The following is a 19,712-nucleotide window of genomic DNA, read 5'->3' on the forward strand; positions in this document are numbered from 1 at the left end:
AATGGCAACATGAGGATGTTTTTTATGATAATGGTGATGGTGAAAAACATTAAGTCTCCATCTGGGGAGCGTTTCATCAATATTTTCATCTGGCAAGTTGTCAGATCTGACATCTTTCCATGATTTTGATTGGCTGAGAGGCACTGTTCCTATGGTAACTGTCGGATAAAATGGGACTTGTCGGATAAAATGTCCGACAAGTCCTTTCATGAAACACCCCCCCCCCCCGGTCTCCTTACAAAAGTCTGAAAATATTTGGGGGTCTGAAGGCGAAGCCCCCAGTGGAGTCAGTGTCAAATAGGTGTCATTGTGGGACAACTGAAACATTCAATATATTTATATTTTTAAACAAATCATTTTCTATTCTTAATTTTTTTTTACATAAAAAGGCAAGATTTTAACTAAAGTAATAAAAGCGGCATCCCTGTGATTGTGTTGATAATGATGATCATGGTAATCAAGGTAATGATGATGATGAAGGTAGTGTTAAAAATGACTCATGTTCATGACCTTTTCAGGCAAAAAAAATTATATTGTAGGTCTACTTTTCACAAATTATTGTCTAAATCTGCAACATGGGATAAGCTTTGACATTGCAGTGAATGGGGATTCTCCAGGGCTACATTTTTAGTTTCCAGTAGATTTTCCAGGACTGTTTTGAGGGGGCAAAATGGCCCACAGCGTCTGTGTATTATTCCCCTGTAGCTTACCCATTGTCATAGGTGATATCCTGTGAGTTAACACCTCCCATCAATATGTCTGTATCATCAGAAAACACATCGAGTTCAGGTTCTCCGTTGTCTAACAGCTTCATATGATACACAATGACAAGAGTTCCTGCAACAAGGAGTCATGATAAATCAAAAATATTGCACAACTGAAATAATACTGAATCACTATCATTGTTCAAACTTAGTGCCTCAGGGAGGAACTAACAGTCATTGGTCCCCTGGTTTTGTAGTATTTGCACCTGCTGGAGTGCACTGATTCCTTATACTACTCAAGTAGGGAAAATAAAAACCTACCCGAGGCCTGATGAAGAAAACTTGGTAGCATGACATTTGCTCCTGTGACAATTGCTCCGGGACTGATTTCATCTAAGATGTACGGTTAGAGTTCTTTTAGGTTTGCAATATACTTTTATGTACGGTTTAGGGTAAGGTTTAGGATAGGGTTTAGTGTTAAACTCAAGTGAAGTTGGTCATTCGATTAGTGTGTAGAATTTAGAGCGGGGCAATTGTTGGCGGAGCAAATATCATGGAACAAAAAAATTATTACCGGAGAAAAGTAAGGCAATTATCATCAAGTTATCATGTTTAGTTCAATGGCAGAACTGCGCTAACCTAATTTTTCAACTTTTACCAACGTGAATGATAAAACAAACCAAAATGTAATAAAACAACACCAACAAAATCAATATATTTCTAGAATAGAATCAGTCTTCCCATCATACATACTTCTTGAACTTTTGCAACTACATATAGAGCATAATGCCTGGAGGACAAATAAAAAATGCTATGGTGGGTGAGTAGTGCCCATTACATTCTGTCTTTCTACTAGTACAGAACTTTCTAGAATATTTCTAAATCAAGAGATATGAAGCATGAAAATGTAACCTTTCATTTTCTTTTGGTGCTTTACCCCCCCCTTCCCGGAACATGGGGGAGGCGGAACTAAAAAGTTGATGGAAAGCTGATGGGTAGTGTTTCATGAAGCAATTTGCCAGTGATTTCCACTGACTTATTGTTTTGAGCCAATCAGATGCAATGATTTCACTAACTTATATCAGTTGTATATGATAATCACAGACTATTCATTTTGTGAAATGTTCCCCCTCATGATTTACCTGAGTTTTTGATCTGTCTGAATTGCCTAAAGAGTTCCTCTTCTGTATGAAAGGGGGAGTACTTTAGAATTATATCCATTTCTACTCGATGCTGGAAGAAAAAAAAAGATATCCAAAATACACTCCACAATCATTTATCATAAGATTTATATCTAGTACCTAATCAAAATACTAGGTTGATAGAGTAACAACATGAAGAAATCTTTTCATGGCTTTCAATCTTCTTCATTGTATACAGCTGCAATACAACAAAAATTAGGCCAGGTTTGAGGTGTGGTTTTAAATATTGAAATATGTGCATATTCAATGAATGTAGGAGCAATTACCACTATCCAGGAAAAAATGTCATGGAACTTTATCAAATACTTTATCTTTTGAACAACTTTCAAACATTTATCTATCACATAACTCCATCAAACAACTTTCATTAAAAAACCCTCATATTATCAATTACCTAAAAATCCTTTCAACATCATTTTCTCTAATGAATTGAGGTTTCTACGTTTCTATATTTATTTTTTAAGTCTTATACATTACCACTAAATATATTGTTAATATCAAGGATCATTGATACATATATTGTATGCAAACACAAATAATCAAACTTACCCTTTCTTTTTCTGCTGCCGAGGTTCCAATCAAGGGTGTTCCTGTACTGGCATTGAATGATGGCATGGGGACAATAACCTCCTCGATCTTCTCCTGTTCATGGAATGTCCTAGATAGCAGGAGACAGCTCATTGTGTCATTCTTCTTGGTGAATAGGATGAAATCACGCCCTATCCTCATCGTACCCCTGCACATCAAAATGAAAGACAAGTAGAAGGTAAAGTATTCAGGGGGGGGCAGAAGTAGAAAATTAATGCTGCAAGGGGAACAGCCTTGATAGCTTTTGACCTTGGCTAGTCCCCACATCTAATAATTATTTTATTGTTATACTGTCAATCGTTACTTGTTTCTTGGTATCCTAATTGCTACAATGTATTACAAATATTGTTTTTTTTACTACATTATGTGTTTATTCTGGATGTAAATACATGCTATAAAAACAAACAATCAACATTGAATTAATCAATAAAATTAGAATAATACATGAAAACACGACACAAATACTGGTAGCAATCTGAATAATGTATTTGAAAAAGTAGTGCCACAAATATAAAAGAAACATCAACATGTCTGTAAAAACTCAAAATTTCATACATTACACAAACCTATGCTACCATGGCAATGCCATTTGTTTGAATATGATGCAACAGATATATATGTATTAATGAATTTCTTTTTCTCCTCAATCCCATCAAGTCTATTATTTTCTTTTTATTTTGCGACTTATGTCCTTGAGCAAGGTTCTGCATCTCTGATTAAAAAATAAAATGAAAGCCATAAACAGCAAGGTAACATAAGAGCCGTGATTACATAATAATAGACTATACTAATCAAACACATTTCTATATTATTGTATACTTACGATTTCAATCCATTTCCATACTGGCCTATCAAATTCCCATCAGGTAGACGCTTTGATGACCTTCCAAACTGAATGATGGATGCAGTTTCATCTGGAGAAATAATATGCAGGAGAAAATTGTCATATAGTCATGTGGCCAAGTCATGCTTGAATCTTTAAAGCATGCATGTGCACATTAGATGCATACATGTTTTCATTTTTATTTTATACATTTTGTATTTCTTTCAGTTATGACAGGTACATCTATTATAATCTCAAGATATTTTGGTAAAATTTTCTCAGAAAATGGAAAAAAATAAATAAAACAACAATATTAATGTAGCAATGTTAATTTAGGAGTTAGTTTCGTTGTTGTGATTGTAGCATACTACCCATGAATAGCCACATTTGTTTAGTTGATTTGATAAGATCATCCTGGCAGGTTGTATTCACTCTGTCTACTACCCGATGCTCTACATGCATCGATCTCAAGATTGTCAAACACCATTAGGGCTAAACCAACTTGGTCAACATTCCTTTAGTCCAATGCCTAATAGATCCACTGAATTATTTTACACCTTTTCATCAAACAGACTATATGCTTTTAGACCAATTGGATATTAAGACAATGGGTATGGCCTCACTAAAACTAGACAAAACAGTAAGACCAAATGGTTGGTAGACAAACCGGAAAGTAGACAAATTTTTACCACATATCCCTATGTTTTATACTTACGTGGGTCCATTCCTGTTCCATTGTCAAGGAAACATAATATGTATCCTCCTCGCATTGTCCCATCAAATTCTGCAGAGGAAGAAAAAGAGTTAAAAAGTGGTTATAGAGAAACAGCTCCATGCTGCTTTGTGAAATCATGTATATAGCTTGAACGATTTATTGTGATTTTGAAGTAACTGTTCATTTTAATCAACAAATGGAACAGTTCTGGCAGTCTTGCCAGCTACTAGTATGTGCCATTCAATATAACAGCAGTGCTGAAAGACATTGCAAACAACCGAGATAAATAGTTTTTTCACACAATATCATTAATTTGATAATAAAATACTAAGATTATGACCTCAAATGAATTTTTACCACCACTGATAAACTTGTAAAGAGGGGAGGTTAGCAGTCAAGGTTACTAGGTTGTCTAGCTTGGCTCTTAGCTGACCAGGCTCCCTTTGGGGATGACAACCCTAGCTTGCATCGATACGGGCTGTGAAGGGGGAAACCCTGTTTCAGTCCCAGGAGCAAGTAGCATCGGCCCCTGCCCATTCCATCTAATTACTATTGTCACATTATTTAATTATGGTTTATTATGTGGCAGTCATGGGCCACTTTTCATCTTTTTATGATGGCAACATCAGGCCCAAAGAGCAATCTTAAAAAACAACAAGAGTGTCCCTGAGGCAAGCACATAACACGCCCATCTGTAATGTGGAAAATGGAGTTAATGGTCAAGCAAGAAAAGTGAAGGTGGCGACTACACCTTTGACCTTCTGACCTCAAAATCAATAGAACTGCTAGGATCTATGCTAGTATCATTCACACCAAATTATATGAGCCTAGATTATGTTAAACTGCAGTTATCGCATTAACAGGGACTGCAGAGGGGCAAGATGGAAATATGTTATTGTGACCTTTGACCTTTTGACCTCAAAATCAAAAGGCTTCCTGGGATCCATGCTAGTATCATACACACCAAATTATATGAGCCCAGATTATGTTAAACTGCATTTATCACGTTTACAAGGACTGCAGATGAGCAAGATGAAAATATGTCACTGTGACCTTTGACCTTTTGACCTCAAAATCAAGAGGCTTCCTGGGATCTAAGCTAGTATCATTTACACCAAATTATATGACCTAGGTTCAGTTAAAATGAAGTTATCACATTTACAAGGACTGCAGAAGGGTGAAATGAAAATGTCACTGTGACCTTGAACTTTGACCTTTTGACCTCAAAATCAAAAGGCTTCCTAGGATCCATGCTAGTATTATACACACCAAATTATATGAGCAAGGATTATGTTAAACTGCAGTTATCGTGTTTATAAGGACTGGAGAAGGGCAAGATGAAAATATGACACTGTGATCTTTGACCTTTTGACCTCAAAATCAAAAGGCTTCCTGGGATCCAAGCTTGTATCATATACACCAAATTATATGAGCCTAGGTTCAGTTAACCTGAAGTTATCACATTTACAAGGACTGCAGAAGGGCGAAATGAAAATATGTCATTGTGACCTTAACCTTTCACCTTTTGACCTCAAAATCAAAAGGCTTCTTGGGATTCATGCTAGTATCATACAATTCAAATTATATAAGCCTAGATTAAGTTAAACTGCAGTTATCGCATTTACAAGGACTGCAGAAGGGCAAGATGAAAATATGTCACTGTGACCTTGACCTTTTGACCTAAAAATAGATAGGCTTCTTAGGATCCATGCTAGTATCATACATACCAAATTATATGAACCAAGTTTAAGTTAAACTGAAGTTATTGCGTTTACAAAGACTGCAGAAGGGCAAGATGAAAATGTCACTGTGACCTTTGACCTTTTGTCCTCAAAATCAATAGGCTTCCTGGGATCCATGCTAGTATCATACGCACAAAATTATATGAGCCTAGCTTAAGTCAAACTGAAGTTATCATGTTTACAAGGAAAAGTTAATGAACAGACAGATACCATATGTTCCAACTAGACGGGCATATAAATAAAATCATTTCATATTTTTTGTGTTATCAAATTACACATTCATATATGTTTCACTTCCTATGATCAAATATTTTTTAAATAAAGAACACAAATATCAAATCTCATCCAAGTTTGACCTGAAATAACCATTGACCTTGACCTAGTAACCTGAAATTATAATCATCTATACTTTCATGACAGTTTCTTAAACATGCACTTATACTTTCAATATAATCTTGAAAATTCAAGCCTTTTAAATTTGGTTGAGATTTTAAATGTTGTTAAAGTTCATTGGACCTGAATGGCTTTTGACCTTGATTGTGTATGACATGAGATTCAATTTGAACAAAAACTTGACATTTTGACCCTTAGAAGATGACCTTTGACCCATCATCCTCAATAAAACACAAGTGGCACATCCAAATGATCATTTGAACAAGTGTGATTCAAATTAATGCTGAAATAATGAAAAAAGAACAAGTTACACAAAAACTTCCATGACGGATGGACATTACCTTAATCATTGAATGTTTTGATTTCTAGATGACCTTTAAACCCGTATTCCTCAACGACACACATGTAGTATTACCCAAGGATCATTTCAATCACATGTGATCAACATTGTTGCAGGAATAAAGAAATTAGAGCAAGTTGAACAAAAATATAAAAAAAGAATGAGCATTTGACCTTTTGACCCCTAGATGACCTTTGACCTCATCATTCTCATAGGGTCACATGTGATATCACCAAAATGATCATATTATGTACCAAGTATTAACACAATTGATGCACAAATAAAGAAATGAGAGCAAGTTGTACAAAAATTGTAACATTTTCTAACTAACGGACCAACAGGAAAAGTGATTAGGTCTCTGCCAAACTTTGTTCAGGCGAGACAAAAATTAACATTGGTTAAGATTTCAGTGTTGATACCACTAAAATACAGGCAAGGTTATTGACCCTAAATGACCTATGAAATTTGGACTGTGCAACCTGATCCTCATGCAAGATGATCATTGATAATTGATTACACTCATATGTCAAAGTTTAATGAAAAACTGAAGATCCATATACTTAAAACAAATGGAGCGCCTCTGGCAGTCTCGGCTGCATTACGCGATTCAAAATAGCAGCAGTGCTGACTTTCAAAACAATTAATCATAAAAAACACAGTTCATATGATAACAAATTACTATGTTCATTGACCCTAAATGACATTTGACCTTGATCATGAGACATAGACTTGTGCAAGGCAAACGGTGATACTTGACTAGGCCTAACCCTTAGGTCTACATTTTATGATGTAGATCCATAAACTTCCAAATTTATGATGGCAATTCAACAAATATCCCCAACATGGCCGATCAAGTTCAATGACCTTAAATGATAAATTACCTTGATCATGTGACCTGAATAATGCAGGATGTTCACCGATACTTTACTACACTCAGGTCCAAGTTTCATGAACTAGATGATGGTAATTCAACAAATAAACCTAACATGGCCAAAGTTCATTGGCCCTAAATGACATTTGACCTTGGTCATGTGACCAGAAACTCAAAAAGGATGTTCAGTAGTACATGCACTTGATTACCTTTATGTCCAAGTTGCATGAACTAGGTCCATACTATTTTTGAATTGATGACATTTCAAAAACTTAACCTGAGGTTAAGATTTCAAAGTTGATCCCAATATAGTCTAAGTTAATTGGCCGTAAATGACATTTGACCCTGGTCATGTGTCAGAAAACTCGGGCATGATATTCTGTAATACTTGATCGACCTTCTGTCCTAGTTTCATGAACTAGGACCATATACTTTTTAAGTTATGATGATATTTCAAAAACTTAACCTTAGGTTAAGATTTCAATGTTGACGCCGCCGCCACCACTGTCGGAAAAGCGTCGCCTATAGTCTCGCTCTGCTATGCAGGCGAGACAAACAGAACATTTGAAAAACTTGACCTTGGTTTTAGATTTCAGTGTATGGCACCACTACAGGGTTAAAGTTCATTGACCCTAATTGACCTTTAACCTCGACATTTGACCTGAAACTCATGCAAAAGTGTCAGTGATATGATACTTGATTATGGTTACTCCAATGTTGATACAGTACATGGTTAGAGTTCATTGACCCTAACTGTGTGACATGAGGCTCATGCAAGGTCCTTACTGATACCTTGTTACTCTTATGTCCAAATTTCACAAAATATGTCTACATGTTTTCAAAGGTATAATAACATTTCAAAAATTTAACATTATGAAGATTTCAATGTTGACGACGCTGCCGTCGTAAGAGGTGCCTATTCTGCAATAGTATAGGCATGCGAGACATACAAATTGTGTTAGATGAAAATTTACTTGAAATCTCATACTTAAAACAAACATACATTATAATAAAATGACTGCATGTCGAGATTTTCCTTCAGATATTTAGAATTGTCTCATAAAATTGATTGGTACGATAATGCCCATTACTTGCATGTTGACCTAAAACCAATCAACAGACAACTGTTGCTTTATAGGTTGTTTTATAGTGTAAGCATACAATAACTGATGGCCACAAATAATAGTTTGGCAAATGCATAGACCTCTATCTTGTGAATCAATATACTTATATATCAATCACCACAATTTCACAAGTTAAACTTACAAATGAATCTCTCTTTCTCAGTCCTTCTCTCTATTTTCTAAATGATGTGATCGACATAACTTAGATTGTAATAAAATTATTTGGGAAGAGATGTAATGAGCGACATCCCAATTCCACAAATTAAATGCACAAATGAATCTCCCCTTCTCTATAGAAGCTTAAAAGTGCCACCGAGATGTTGAGATAATTATCTTGGGAAGTCGACATCATGATAGCAAAAGATCAGATGTCGAGATCCCGGATCTCATGTCGACATCTTTTAGAAGAGATGATCAGATGACAAGATCCCGGTTCTCGTCATGTCGACATCTTGTAAAAGAGATGATCAGATGACAAGATCTTCGATCCATGATCATGTCATCTGATCATCTCTTCTAAAAAGATGTAGACATGACGAGTTACGAGATCATGACATTTGATCATATCTTCCACTGGATGTAGACATGACGAGATAGAAGATCTTGTCATCTGATCATCTCTTCTACAAGATGTCGACATGACGAGATCCGTGATCTTGTCATCTGATCATCTCTTCTAGAAGATGTCGACATGACGAGATCCAGGATCTCGTCATCTGATCTTTTGCTATCATGATAATTGATACATACTTCTCTCTTTATGACATTTATATTTTCTAAATGATCTGACATCACTAGATTGTGATTATATACTTGAGAAGAGATGTAAAGAGTGACATCTCCTCGCTCCTTCACGCCTGCAAAATTGCACTCCAGTTATAGAAAGAATGGAAAAACGAAAATTTGTATCTATGAAGACGAGTTTGATATAGTGACGTAAAAAGGGAATCATTCATGTAGGAATTCATAAAATGGGATGCGTATGAATAATAAAATAAAATAGTGCGAGCGCGAAGTAGCGGCGGATTTGTTAAATACTGACCCGAAAAAATGCACTGTTTGACATGCAGAAAAAATCGTAAGATACGTCACTCACTCAAAAATTATCAGCGCAGATTCGAGCAGGAATGTCTATACTGATCTGAAAAAATGGGATATTTCAACTGGATGTAGACATGACGAGATAGAAGATCTTGTCATCTGATCATCTCTTCTACAAGATGTCGACATGACGAGATCTGTGATCTTGTCATCTGATCATCTCTTCTAGAAGATGTCGACATGACGAGATCCAGGATCTCGTCATCTGATCTTTTGCTATCATGATAATTGATACATACTTCTCTCTTTATGATATTTATATTTTCTAAATGATCTGACATCACTAGATTGTGATTATATACTTGAGAAGAGATGTAAAGAGTGACATTTCCTCGCTCCTTCACGTCTGCAAAATTGCACTCCAATTATAGAAAGAATGGTAAAACGAAAATTTGTATCTATGAAGACGAGTTTGATATAGTGACGTAAAAAGGGAATCATTTTTGTAGGAATTCATAAAATGGGATGCGTATGAATAAAAAAATAAATTATGCGAGCGCGAAGCAGCGGCGGATTTGTTAAACACTTACCCGAAAAAATGCACTGTTTGACATGCAGAAAAAATCGTAAGATACGTCACTCACTCAAAAATTATCAGCGCGGATTCGAGCTGGAATGTCTATACTGATCTGAAATAATGGGATATTTCAAAGAATGTTCAAAGGATAACGTGAAGATAATGTATCTCACTTTAAAAATAATACGAAAGCGCAGCGAATAGGAATGGATAGGAATTTATGTACAGGATGCTTTTCTCACTACGGAAATAATGCGAATACGAAACGCGAACTGAAATTTTTAAATATCTACCTGAAAAAAGGCATTTTAAGGAATGTTCGTAGGAATTCATTAAGTTGATACGTATCTCAAAATAATGCAAACGAACAGCACGAGCTATAAATTTTGATATTCAAATCTGAAACAGGAATTTAAGGAATATTTCTGGGTGGGGGTGACAGTCAAATATATAGCTGTATACATGCGTGACCCCCCCCCAAAAAAAAAAAAAAACGCGTTTAAAGGGGTGTTTTTTTTTCAGTTTTGGAAGCGGGCCGCGCGTGCACTCGTTAAGGGTATCAAAAACACCGATTTTTTTTTAACGGTTTTGAAAGACTGGTCAATGATCAGTCGTGGGATCAAACGTATTAAGGGTATTTTTTCCATTTGTTTTAAGACTAGCCAAACGTGTTTAGGGTATCCCCCCAGCTTTTTCCGCGGGGTCACATTCTGGCGATAACTTGTTTAGGGGCCAAAATGTGTAAAGCCCGTGAAAAAACTCCTTTTTTTCGGGGGGGGGGGGGGTATTTTGCACACAAGAGAAAGACTCGTTTAGGGGTGTTTGGAAATAATGCAGAATAATGCGAGCGCGAAAAGCGAGCTGAAATTTTGTTATACATGTATACAGACCCGAAAATGGAAAGTTTAATGCACTATTTGACATGAAGGGAAATAGAAGAGGATACGCATCTCACTAAATAAGCAATGGGAGAGCTAGTATATATAACCACTTTTTTTACTCATGAACAGGATGCGTATCTCACCAAACAGATCAATGAAAGCTCGAAGCGAACCAAAATATTACTTTTAAGATATGACCTTAAATTTCTGTATTTCTTAATTCTTCTTTGCCAGTTATTCCATTCCACTTTTATTGCACCTCGATCGTAGCGTTCTATTCTCCTTTCATTCCCTTTCCCTTTCTTTCTCCTACCCCCCTGTTCACCCCTCGCCAGCCGGGGCCTTCATCCGCCTATGAATTAGTAAGAATTAATGATTCGGATCTATACACTGCAAAAGCTAATGATTTAACACCAGCCCGGAATCTATTATGTCCACACCAGAGAAGTATTGAAACAACACCAGTTTGGAATCAAACCGGTAATGTTTTGACGCGGTGTTTTAATATTAACTGGTGTTGTATAAACACCTAGACCTATCTGGTGTTAGACCAGAACCAAACTGGTGTTGTTTAACACTAATTCTCTGGTGTGTACATATAGATTCCGGGCTGGTGATGAATCAACGCCGGAGTTTTTGCAGTGTGTATACCACTAAACAAAATAATTAAAGCGAGAAGCGCCGACTGAAATATTCTTTTCGGGCATGTGACGATCGTCTACGTTCGCGGAGTGGGGGATGCCACACCCTTTCGGGAAAACCGGGGAGGCTATTCTCGAAAAGGGTTGGTTGAGGGACGGAAGTCTAAATTATTGCACCCGTTCGGGACGATCTGGGAGCTTTTCATGAAAGGTTGTGTTTAGTTTTATGAACCAGTCGTTTCGATGAAAATTATGCATGAAATAATAAAAAACAATGTAACATTAATAAATTATTAGCAGTGGCGTAGAATTCGGGGGCTTGCGCCTCAAATATTCACGACCAAAAAAAAATAAAGAAAAGGAAAGAAGGGTGGAATACGATTATGTCCAATGTCGAATTTTTTGCTGCGGCTTGCTTTGCTCGCTCACAATATATAATAGATTATGCCCGATACTTCATATCTGGTCCCCTCAAATTTTTTGGCTCATTACGCCACTGATTATTAGAAAAGAAGAGAGCTTTCAGTTTTTATTTTGAATGAAATTGCAAAATCAATGAAGTTCACGGGAAGTTCATAGTTCTAGACCCCTTACAATTCTGCAAAGCCATATTGAACAATAATTTTCTGTTCTGGATGAATTTTCATTTACATCCCCCCATGATAGTTTTTACTCATAGGTAACTTCAAAACATTGTTTCTTTTTGTTTTACATAATGTACAAACATAACGTAAATGGATTTTGTGCAATTCGCACTTACTGTAGAAGGCCATTTTTATGTTACACTCTTAAAAATGCGTGGTTAAAAAACGACCAAAACGTGGTCGTTTTTGACCACGCACGCGTCGTCAACTATGCACAGGTCACGCACGTGGTTGAATTGACCACGCAGCAAGTGGTTGCCCAAAATGACCACGAAGCGTGGTTATAACTTTAACCCCAAACGTGGTTCTGTCCTAACCACGTTGCGTGGTCACATTTTCGTAACCACGTTGCGTGGTCACATTTTCGTGACCACGCATGACCACGCACGCGTCGTCAACTATGCACACGTCACGCACGTGGTCAAATTGACCACGCCTCGAGTGGTTACCGAAAATGACCACGAAGCGTGGTTATACATTTTTGTGACCACGCATGACCACGCACGCGTCGTCAACTATGCACACGTCACGCACGTGGTCAAATTGACCACGCCTCGAGTGGTTACCGAAAATGACCACGAAGCGTGGTTATACATTTTTGTGACCACGCACGCGTCGTCAACTATGCACACGTCACGCACGTGGTCAAATTGACCACGCCTCGAGTGGTTACCGAAAATGACCACGTAACGTGGTTATCATTTTAATAACTCCAAACGTGGTTCTGTCCTAACCACTTCGGACGTGGTTATTATTCCTAAACACGAAACGTGGTCGTAACGTGGCCATTCCGCAGCCCTGCTATAGCCACGAAAACATGGTTATTTATGACAATGTGAATAACAAATGACAGACATGCACACGAAATCAAGTGAAATTCAACAATTTGCATATATTCTTATAAATAATGGCGAAACAATTAACAAATAGTGTCTTAAGCTTGCATTATTATGGGGCAAGTTGGGATGACAATGAAATAATTGCAATGATTAAGGCAGGAATTAATGATATCTGTTTTACCCAATCGTGCATCCCCATAGCCTTCACAATTCAAATCACATGTACAAGTATAGAAACAAATTATGTCGATCCAATATTCCCATTATAAAATAGAACAAAGCTTCAATGCATAAATCAATTAATATAAATACATTTTCAGCAAATTGATAAACTATATCAAATCGAATGAAACGACGTACTGCATACAAAAAACAAGAGCCCAGAGTGGCTAGGACCTACCCCGAGATTCTCACAATACATTATAAAAACAGTATTCCAACATATATTGTGAATATTTGTAAAACATTCCATTAAAAACATTTTATTAACATTTGATTTATGTATTAACCAAAACAACGTTAAAGGGGTAGTTCAACTGTGGTAGAGAAGGCTCTGGACAACTCACATCTTTAGCGAGGCAACAAAAAACTGAGTTGCAAATTTCAAGGAAAATTCAATTTTAATGACAGAACAAAATTTATTTTGTCAGAACAGCTCATAAATAGCTGAAATATTGATAAATGTATCCCCAATCGTAATAAATCTGGGCCCTAAGATTTATTAGGCTTTTAAAAAAATAAGAACAAATTCTTGAACTATTTGAACATTTTCTAAGAGGTTTTAAAAGTTTTTGATTACTATATTTAATCATTATTGAAGAAAAAATCAAATGTATAATTTTGTATCAAAACAAAGTTTAAAAATTCTTTTTGGATAGCGCTCTCTTGTATTTTAATGGTTCTTTTAAATGATAACATGCTGGTAACATAATCTTATGTAATTTTCTATACTTTTGCAGCATAATACTAAGTTTGTAATGTTATTTTGCAAGTTTTGATTACTAAAACTTGGCCACACAACAGCTGTACTACCCCTTGAAATAAATCAATGTCATATAGATTCCATCTTTACTTCCAATTTGCAATTTTATGTTGTACCTTCTCCTATGCGATTGCCTAGCCCTAGCCCTATTGTAATTTCCTAACACAATATTTTCATTGTAATTAATTTCCAAACATAAATGCGAAGAATTAACAATTATTGATTTCTTTGACAAAACAAATGAGTACAAAGATACCTCGCACATGTCGAAGTCCTCGGGACAGAAAAATGCATCAACACAGCTGAAACTCAACTCCTTACTTCGGCAAATCCAATTACATAAGTAAAATCGGGACTTTTCTTTTGCGAGGTTTTCGACTTTACCGACTTCGACACATCCGAGGTTTACTGTGTCTAATATAAGTATAACAGACTTCTATAAATATTAAAAAGTGAACATTACAATATAACATATAACCAGCAATGACCTGTCAGCTGTAAGAGCTAATTCTCAATCCAGAAATAGAATGTAAACATGTTCAACATAGCATACATTATACACAAATTGTAAACGACAATTGTATCTCATCATCATAGCAATTTGAAATTTACAACCGAGTCCTTTTGTGATCCACAACTGAGTCCAACTCACCAGGTCCAAAAATTCACAGCTTAGTCCTAGATCTCTAGTCCTAGTCCTCGACATATCACCATCAGTCTAACCAGCATGACCAGGTCCAGGGTTTGGGCATCACGAAATGGATATCAATCTGTCTCAGCAGCTCAACATATTCCAAAACCAGCACAGGAAATGATGAAAACTCCACTCATCTAGGTCTAGACCAGGTCCAAGACAAATAGTCCAGAAATGTAGTCTACAGTTTCCATCAATATAGGCTAGATCCACAAACAAGTTTAGACTGGTCCAAATAACAATTGCTCGAAAAGAAAACAATTAAGACTATAGCACAGCAAAGCGTCCAAATATCAATAATATTGAACCAGTTTGCACTCACTAGAACATGTTCAGCTCTCGTCTTTAGGCCTAGCTCCAAAGCGATAGATCTCCCCAAGATCCCAGTACGGTAAGTTACTGACTGTTATTCTAACTGCAAAATTCGTCCAAACGCACGGTATCGAACACATGCCATCAGCCAATAATCAGGTCTAACGTTACGCGTCGGCTCCCCCAGGACGAGATAACGAACGTTCATCCTCAGTCCAAACTACAAATAGGCCTAGTACAAATGCTCACGAATCACGGTCCTCAATCATCCGACGTCGAAACAGCGGAAGATCCGGCAACTCAGTCCAGACTACACTAGTCCAGGTTTCACTTCAGCAAACCACAGGCACAGTTCACTCCTACTTCCAGCAGAAGCCTAAACAAAACTGTGAGAGTTCCCTTCCGAGTCCGATCGTGTGACCTCAAATCGATCAGCGATCCAATGCCCGTACAGCCTAGCTAGCCCGATCCCACGTTCGGTCCAGCTACACAATACACACACGCATTCCAGTCCAGCAGACGGTCCATTCCTCCAACGCTTCCGGTAACCCCGTCAAATGTCCAGTATTTCACATTTCTGACATGAGTTCAGTTCTGCTCGCTGCCACCATGTAATATTACGTTGGCGGAACACTGTATATCACTGAGATGGACACATGAATGATTGAACTCTCAATTATCAAGTTTATTTAACAACGACTCGGAGCACGTAGTTCTTGGTTTCATGTCGCGTAGCCAAGCAACCCGTAGCAACCACTTAGCAACCACGCGCATGTGCATAAACATATGATATTCATAACATGAACCACGCTACGTGGTCTTTTTGTCTAACCCCACTGTGCGGGGTCACCAAATTAAAATGACCATTTATAAGCATGGCTAAAATTTGACCACGACTGGGTGAGACAAATAACCACACTATATGGTCATTTTGGCTAACGGTGTGGGGGGTTATGTTATATAATGTTATATCGAGCTTTTTACCAGACTGCTAGAGAGCACGAATGCCTGTGAGCAAGCAACCAGGGGACCGAGGGCTTAAGGTCCTCTCCGAGGAACCTGGTAATGAGGATAAATGTCTTACCCAAGGGCACTAGCGCAACGGCACTTGGGAATCGAATCCGGGTCACCGGAGTCCGAAACCCTCGCTCTATCCAAAATGACCACAAAGTGTGGTTAATTATTGACACGTCAAAGTTTAGGTCAAATGTTTAACCGCGCTATATACGTGGTCATTTTGGCCACTGTGCGGGGTCACCCAAAATGACCATTAAGCATGAATGATTATTTTCCATTTAAAATGTTCTGCGTGTACGTGGTCGCAATATAATCATCGTGGTTAGTTCTACTTGATGCTGACAAAAAATGACCCAATTTTTGTGACTAGTATAATTATCGTCGATCAAACCGTGACCACGAAACGTGGTCAAATTATGCTCTTTCATCTGACCACGTTCTGCGTGGTCAGTATAACTAATCATCGTGGTTAATTCTAGCAGTGGTTCTGACCAAAGAACCTGTTTCGTCGATCAAACAACCACGAAACGTGGTTAAATCATTTTGACCACGTAAAACCACGCAAAATCCGACCACGCATTTTTAAGAGTGTAGTGACATCATCCTTTCATATGAATTAATACTAAACTTAAGATTCAGGCAAGCTTCATTCCTTGAAGCTGGTTATCAAGGCGGTTTAAAATAAGAACAGAAAAATACGTTTTAAGCAGGGGTGGATTCAGCTTTCGCCAATGGGGGGGGGGGGGGAATTATCCACATTTTCCCCGATCGGCCGCCCAATGTTAATTTTGTTTATTTCTATGAAGGGGTAATCCTAACAGTCACTTCTTAGTTTTATTTTTATAAATCATAACTATATAATAATCTCATAAATAGTGCGAACTCGATGCGCGAGCTAAATTTTCAAAATGCATGTATGTTTGTCCTGAAAATTTAACATTCTGGGCAATGCTTGTGCTCGTGAAAAAGATGAATGTGTAACGAAATAATTGAGCATATTCTTAATATTCTGATCCGAAACTGAATAATTTAAACATGTTTAAATAAAGGACAAGCTGTATCTCAATAAACATGCGTGCGCGTGTTTTAGATTTAGACCTAGAATCTGGGCATTCTAAATACATTTTTTTAATAATGAAAATTAATAATGGCAGTGCGAAGCACGAGCTAAAAATATTTGATATTCCGATCTTAAAAGGATCAACTTATTAATAAGCACTATTTCAAGCAATGTGTAGAAAAGGTGCATATGGGTCGCACTTAATGATGCGAGCGCAAAACGCGAGATGATATATATTTTTTATTATTATTTTGACCTAGGACCGGGACATTCTAAGGACATTTGGTCATAATTATGAAAATCTACCTATCCTTCTATTCCTGTTCCAAATCACGAGAGGAAACTTGTCGATATTCCATTCTGAAAAAGGGACATTTTTATTATCAGGAATTCATGAAAATGTTATCTTATTTATGCCCAATGAGAACGCGAAACTTGTTTGATATTAAGGGCTAAAAAATTGACATTTTAAGCACGTTTGTAATTGTGAATAGGATGCATGCATGGGTTAATATATTAAACACTCAATGCGAACGTAAATCGCGAGCCGAAATTTTTGATAAACTGTCATGAAAAGGGGATTTTAAGACATTATAGGATTAATATAGATGTTTACACAACTCGTGCTACACAGCGCGCAGCACTAGCTAATACGTTTTGACAATCAGACCTGAAAGAGGATATTTTTAGAACTTTATGGAATACACGAAGAAAATAGGTACTTGAAAAAATCAAACAATTCGAGCGCGCAGCGCGAACTGAAAATGTTGATATTCGGACATTTTTACAGAGCACTTTTTAAAAAGCAATTCGTAAATCTAACAAAATGAAAGCTCGATGTCTGAGCTGAAATATTCTTTGTATATTGACTTCCTCCCCTTTTTTCCTAGTCTTCTTTTTCTCCTCTTTTCCCGTCTTTTTTCTGTATCCCATTTTTTCATTGTTTATGCATGCTCCGCCAAAAGAGGGAGGGGGGACACCTCCGCCTATGTATAAAATAAAGTACGCAAGCAAAACCTATTCCTTTCTGCACATATCCCAGTAACTAAATTTTCATGTTAGGTCCCCGCTACTTGTTCATAGTGCACGTTAACTCCGTAGGCCAACGGCGACACTTTGGCAAGCGGATTTCTTGTAGATCTGAGCCTCATGCTTCTACACGTACCCCCCCCCCCCCCCTCTGTTCATGATCAACTGAAAACCCACCCTGCATTAAAAGACCTTCTAAAAGAGCACGATTTATTGAACTCAAATATCCTGCTATAAGTTTCAAATAGGCGTTCATGATCGGGTCCAAGATATGTATCATTACCAATCGATAGGTTCGATCATACTTTCCAGATGCTAATAGACTACTGCCAGGCTCCACACCAACATTTAGTGGTTGTACCCCGTTATTTGGTTGGCCCGACATTAAATAACCCAGATTCAATAACACAAATATAACGAAAATATACAGAACGGAATTGACGAACGTATATGGATATTATGAGTACTTTCCCCTTGCTCGTCGCAAATGGAACTCCATTCCACAATCTCTTCGCGAAATGATGAGAGATGAGACAATTTATAGCTTTACTCAAGACTCGAACTTTCCCGCAAGCAAGATAATATTCACATTTGAACATGTTGAATGCGAACTTTTTAAAAGGGTATGGCGCCTTGCAATGTGGCGGCATGCAAATATACTGAGCGTTGCACGGCGTGCGCCTGTAATCCAACCCACATGAGGGGAAGGGATCAAGTTACCAAAATGTAGGCAGAGATCAAGGCTCGTCGAGCACTGGGTAATGTAGGTCTTTCGGATGGCGACGTCAAAGGTCCCAGACCTAGATAATCTTATCGGATACACGTATAGAAAAATTCAATACACACACCCACACACACAATAATCGATTCCCATCATCATAATCATCATCAACAAGCCGCATCAAGCACTCAGCGATGCTATGACAGGCCTGACTCCTTACTACACGGCAAATCATCTCCGGGCGAATCCAGAGAAACCCCACTAATAGAGATAGAGACCGGAACTGGAAGATGGGATTGTATGGAAAATGGTTGGAACACACCAAAAAGCCAATCTACCTCGGCGTGACCCTCGACTGTTCCCTTACAAAGAACAAGTTCAAGATATTATTCAGGCTGTCAAAGCAAGGAACAGCATCCTGGAGAACCTTGCCAACACGAAATGGGGAACACGCGCAAAAGCTATCTTGCACTACGCTACTCAACTGCTGAGTATGCAGCCCCCGTCTGGTGTAAACCATCCCATGTTGTCAAGATATATCCCCTCCTTAACGCTGCCTGCAGAGTAGATGATCTTTACCTACTGGTGTGGTATTGCCCCTCCACACATCAGAAGAGAGGTGTCAGCACATGTAGGAAAAAAATCAAGCAGGAAAATAACCCTCTTCATCCTCTCTTTGACTCTGAACCTGCCAAAAAGAGACACACATCGAGACGTAGCTTCCTTCACTCGACCGAATCCCTCGATGGCTCTACTCACAATCACAGGGTCA

The 19,712-nt window shown here is 37.7% G+C and overlaps 1 protein-coding gene across 1 annotated transcript in view; it reads right to left on the bottom strand.

Annotated features, from left to right (window-relative positions):
* LOC121408759 (ATPase MORC2A-like) overlaps positions 1 to 19,712 on the bottom strand; it is a 47,349-nt gene that overhangs the window by 14,884 nt on the left and 12,753 nt on the right. The window contains exons 4-8 of the mRNA XM_041600386.1: positions 4,033 to 4,101; positions 3,318 to 3,408; positions 2,456 to 2,642; positions 1,847 to 1,937; positions 711 to 837 (exon numbers count right to left, since the gene is read on the bottom strand). Coding sequence (XP_041456320.1) covers positions 711 to 837; positions 1,847 to 1,937; positions 2,456 to 2,642; positions 3,318 to 3,408; positions 4,033 to 4,101 — 565 coding nt within the window. The remainder of the gene's footprint in view (positions 1 to 710; positions 838 to 1,846; positions 1,938 to 2,455; positions 2,643 to 3,317; positions 3,409 to 4,032; positions 4,102 to 19,712) is intronic.

The sequence above is a fragment of the Lytechinus variegatus genome, chromosome 2, assembly GCF_018143015.1.
Source record: "Lytechinus variegatus isolate NC3 chromosome 2, Lvar_3.0, whole genome shotgun sequence".
Lineage (NCBI taxonomy): Eukaryota > Metazoa > Echinodermata > Echinoidea > Temnopleuroida > Toxopneustidae > Lytechinus > Lytechinus variegatus.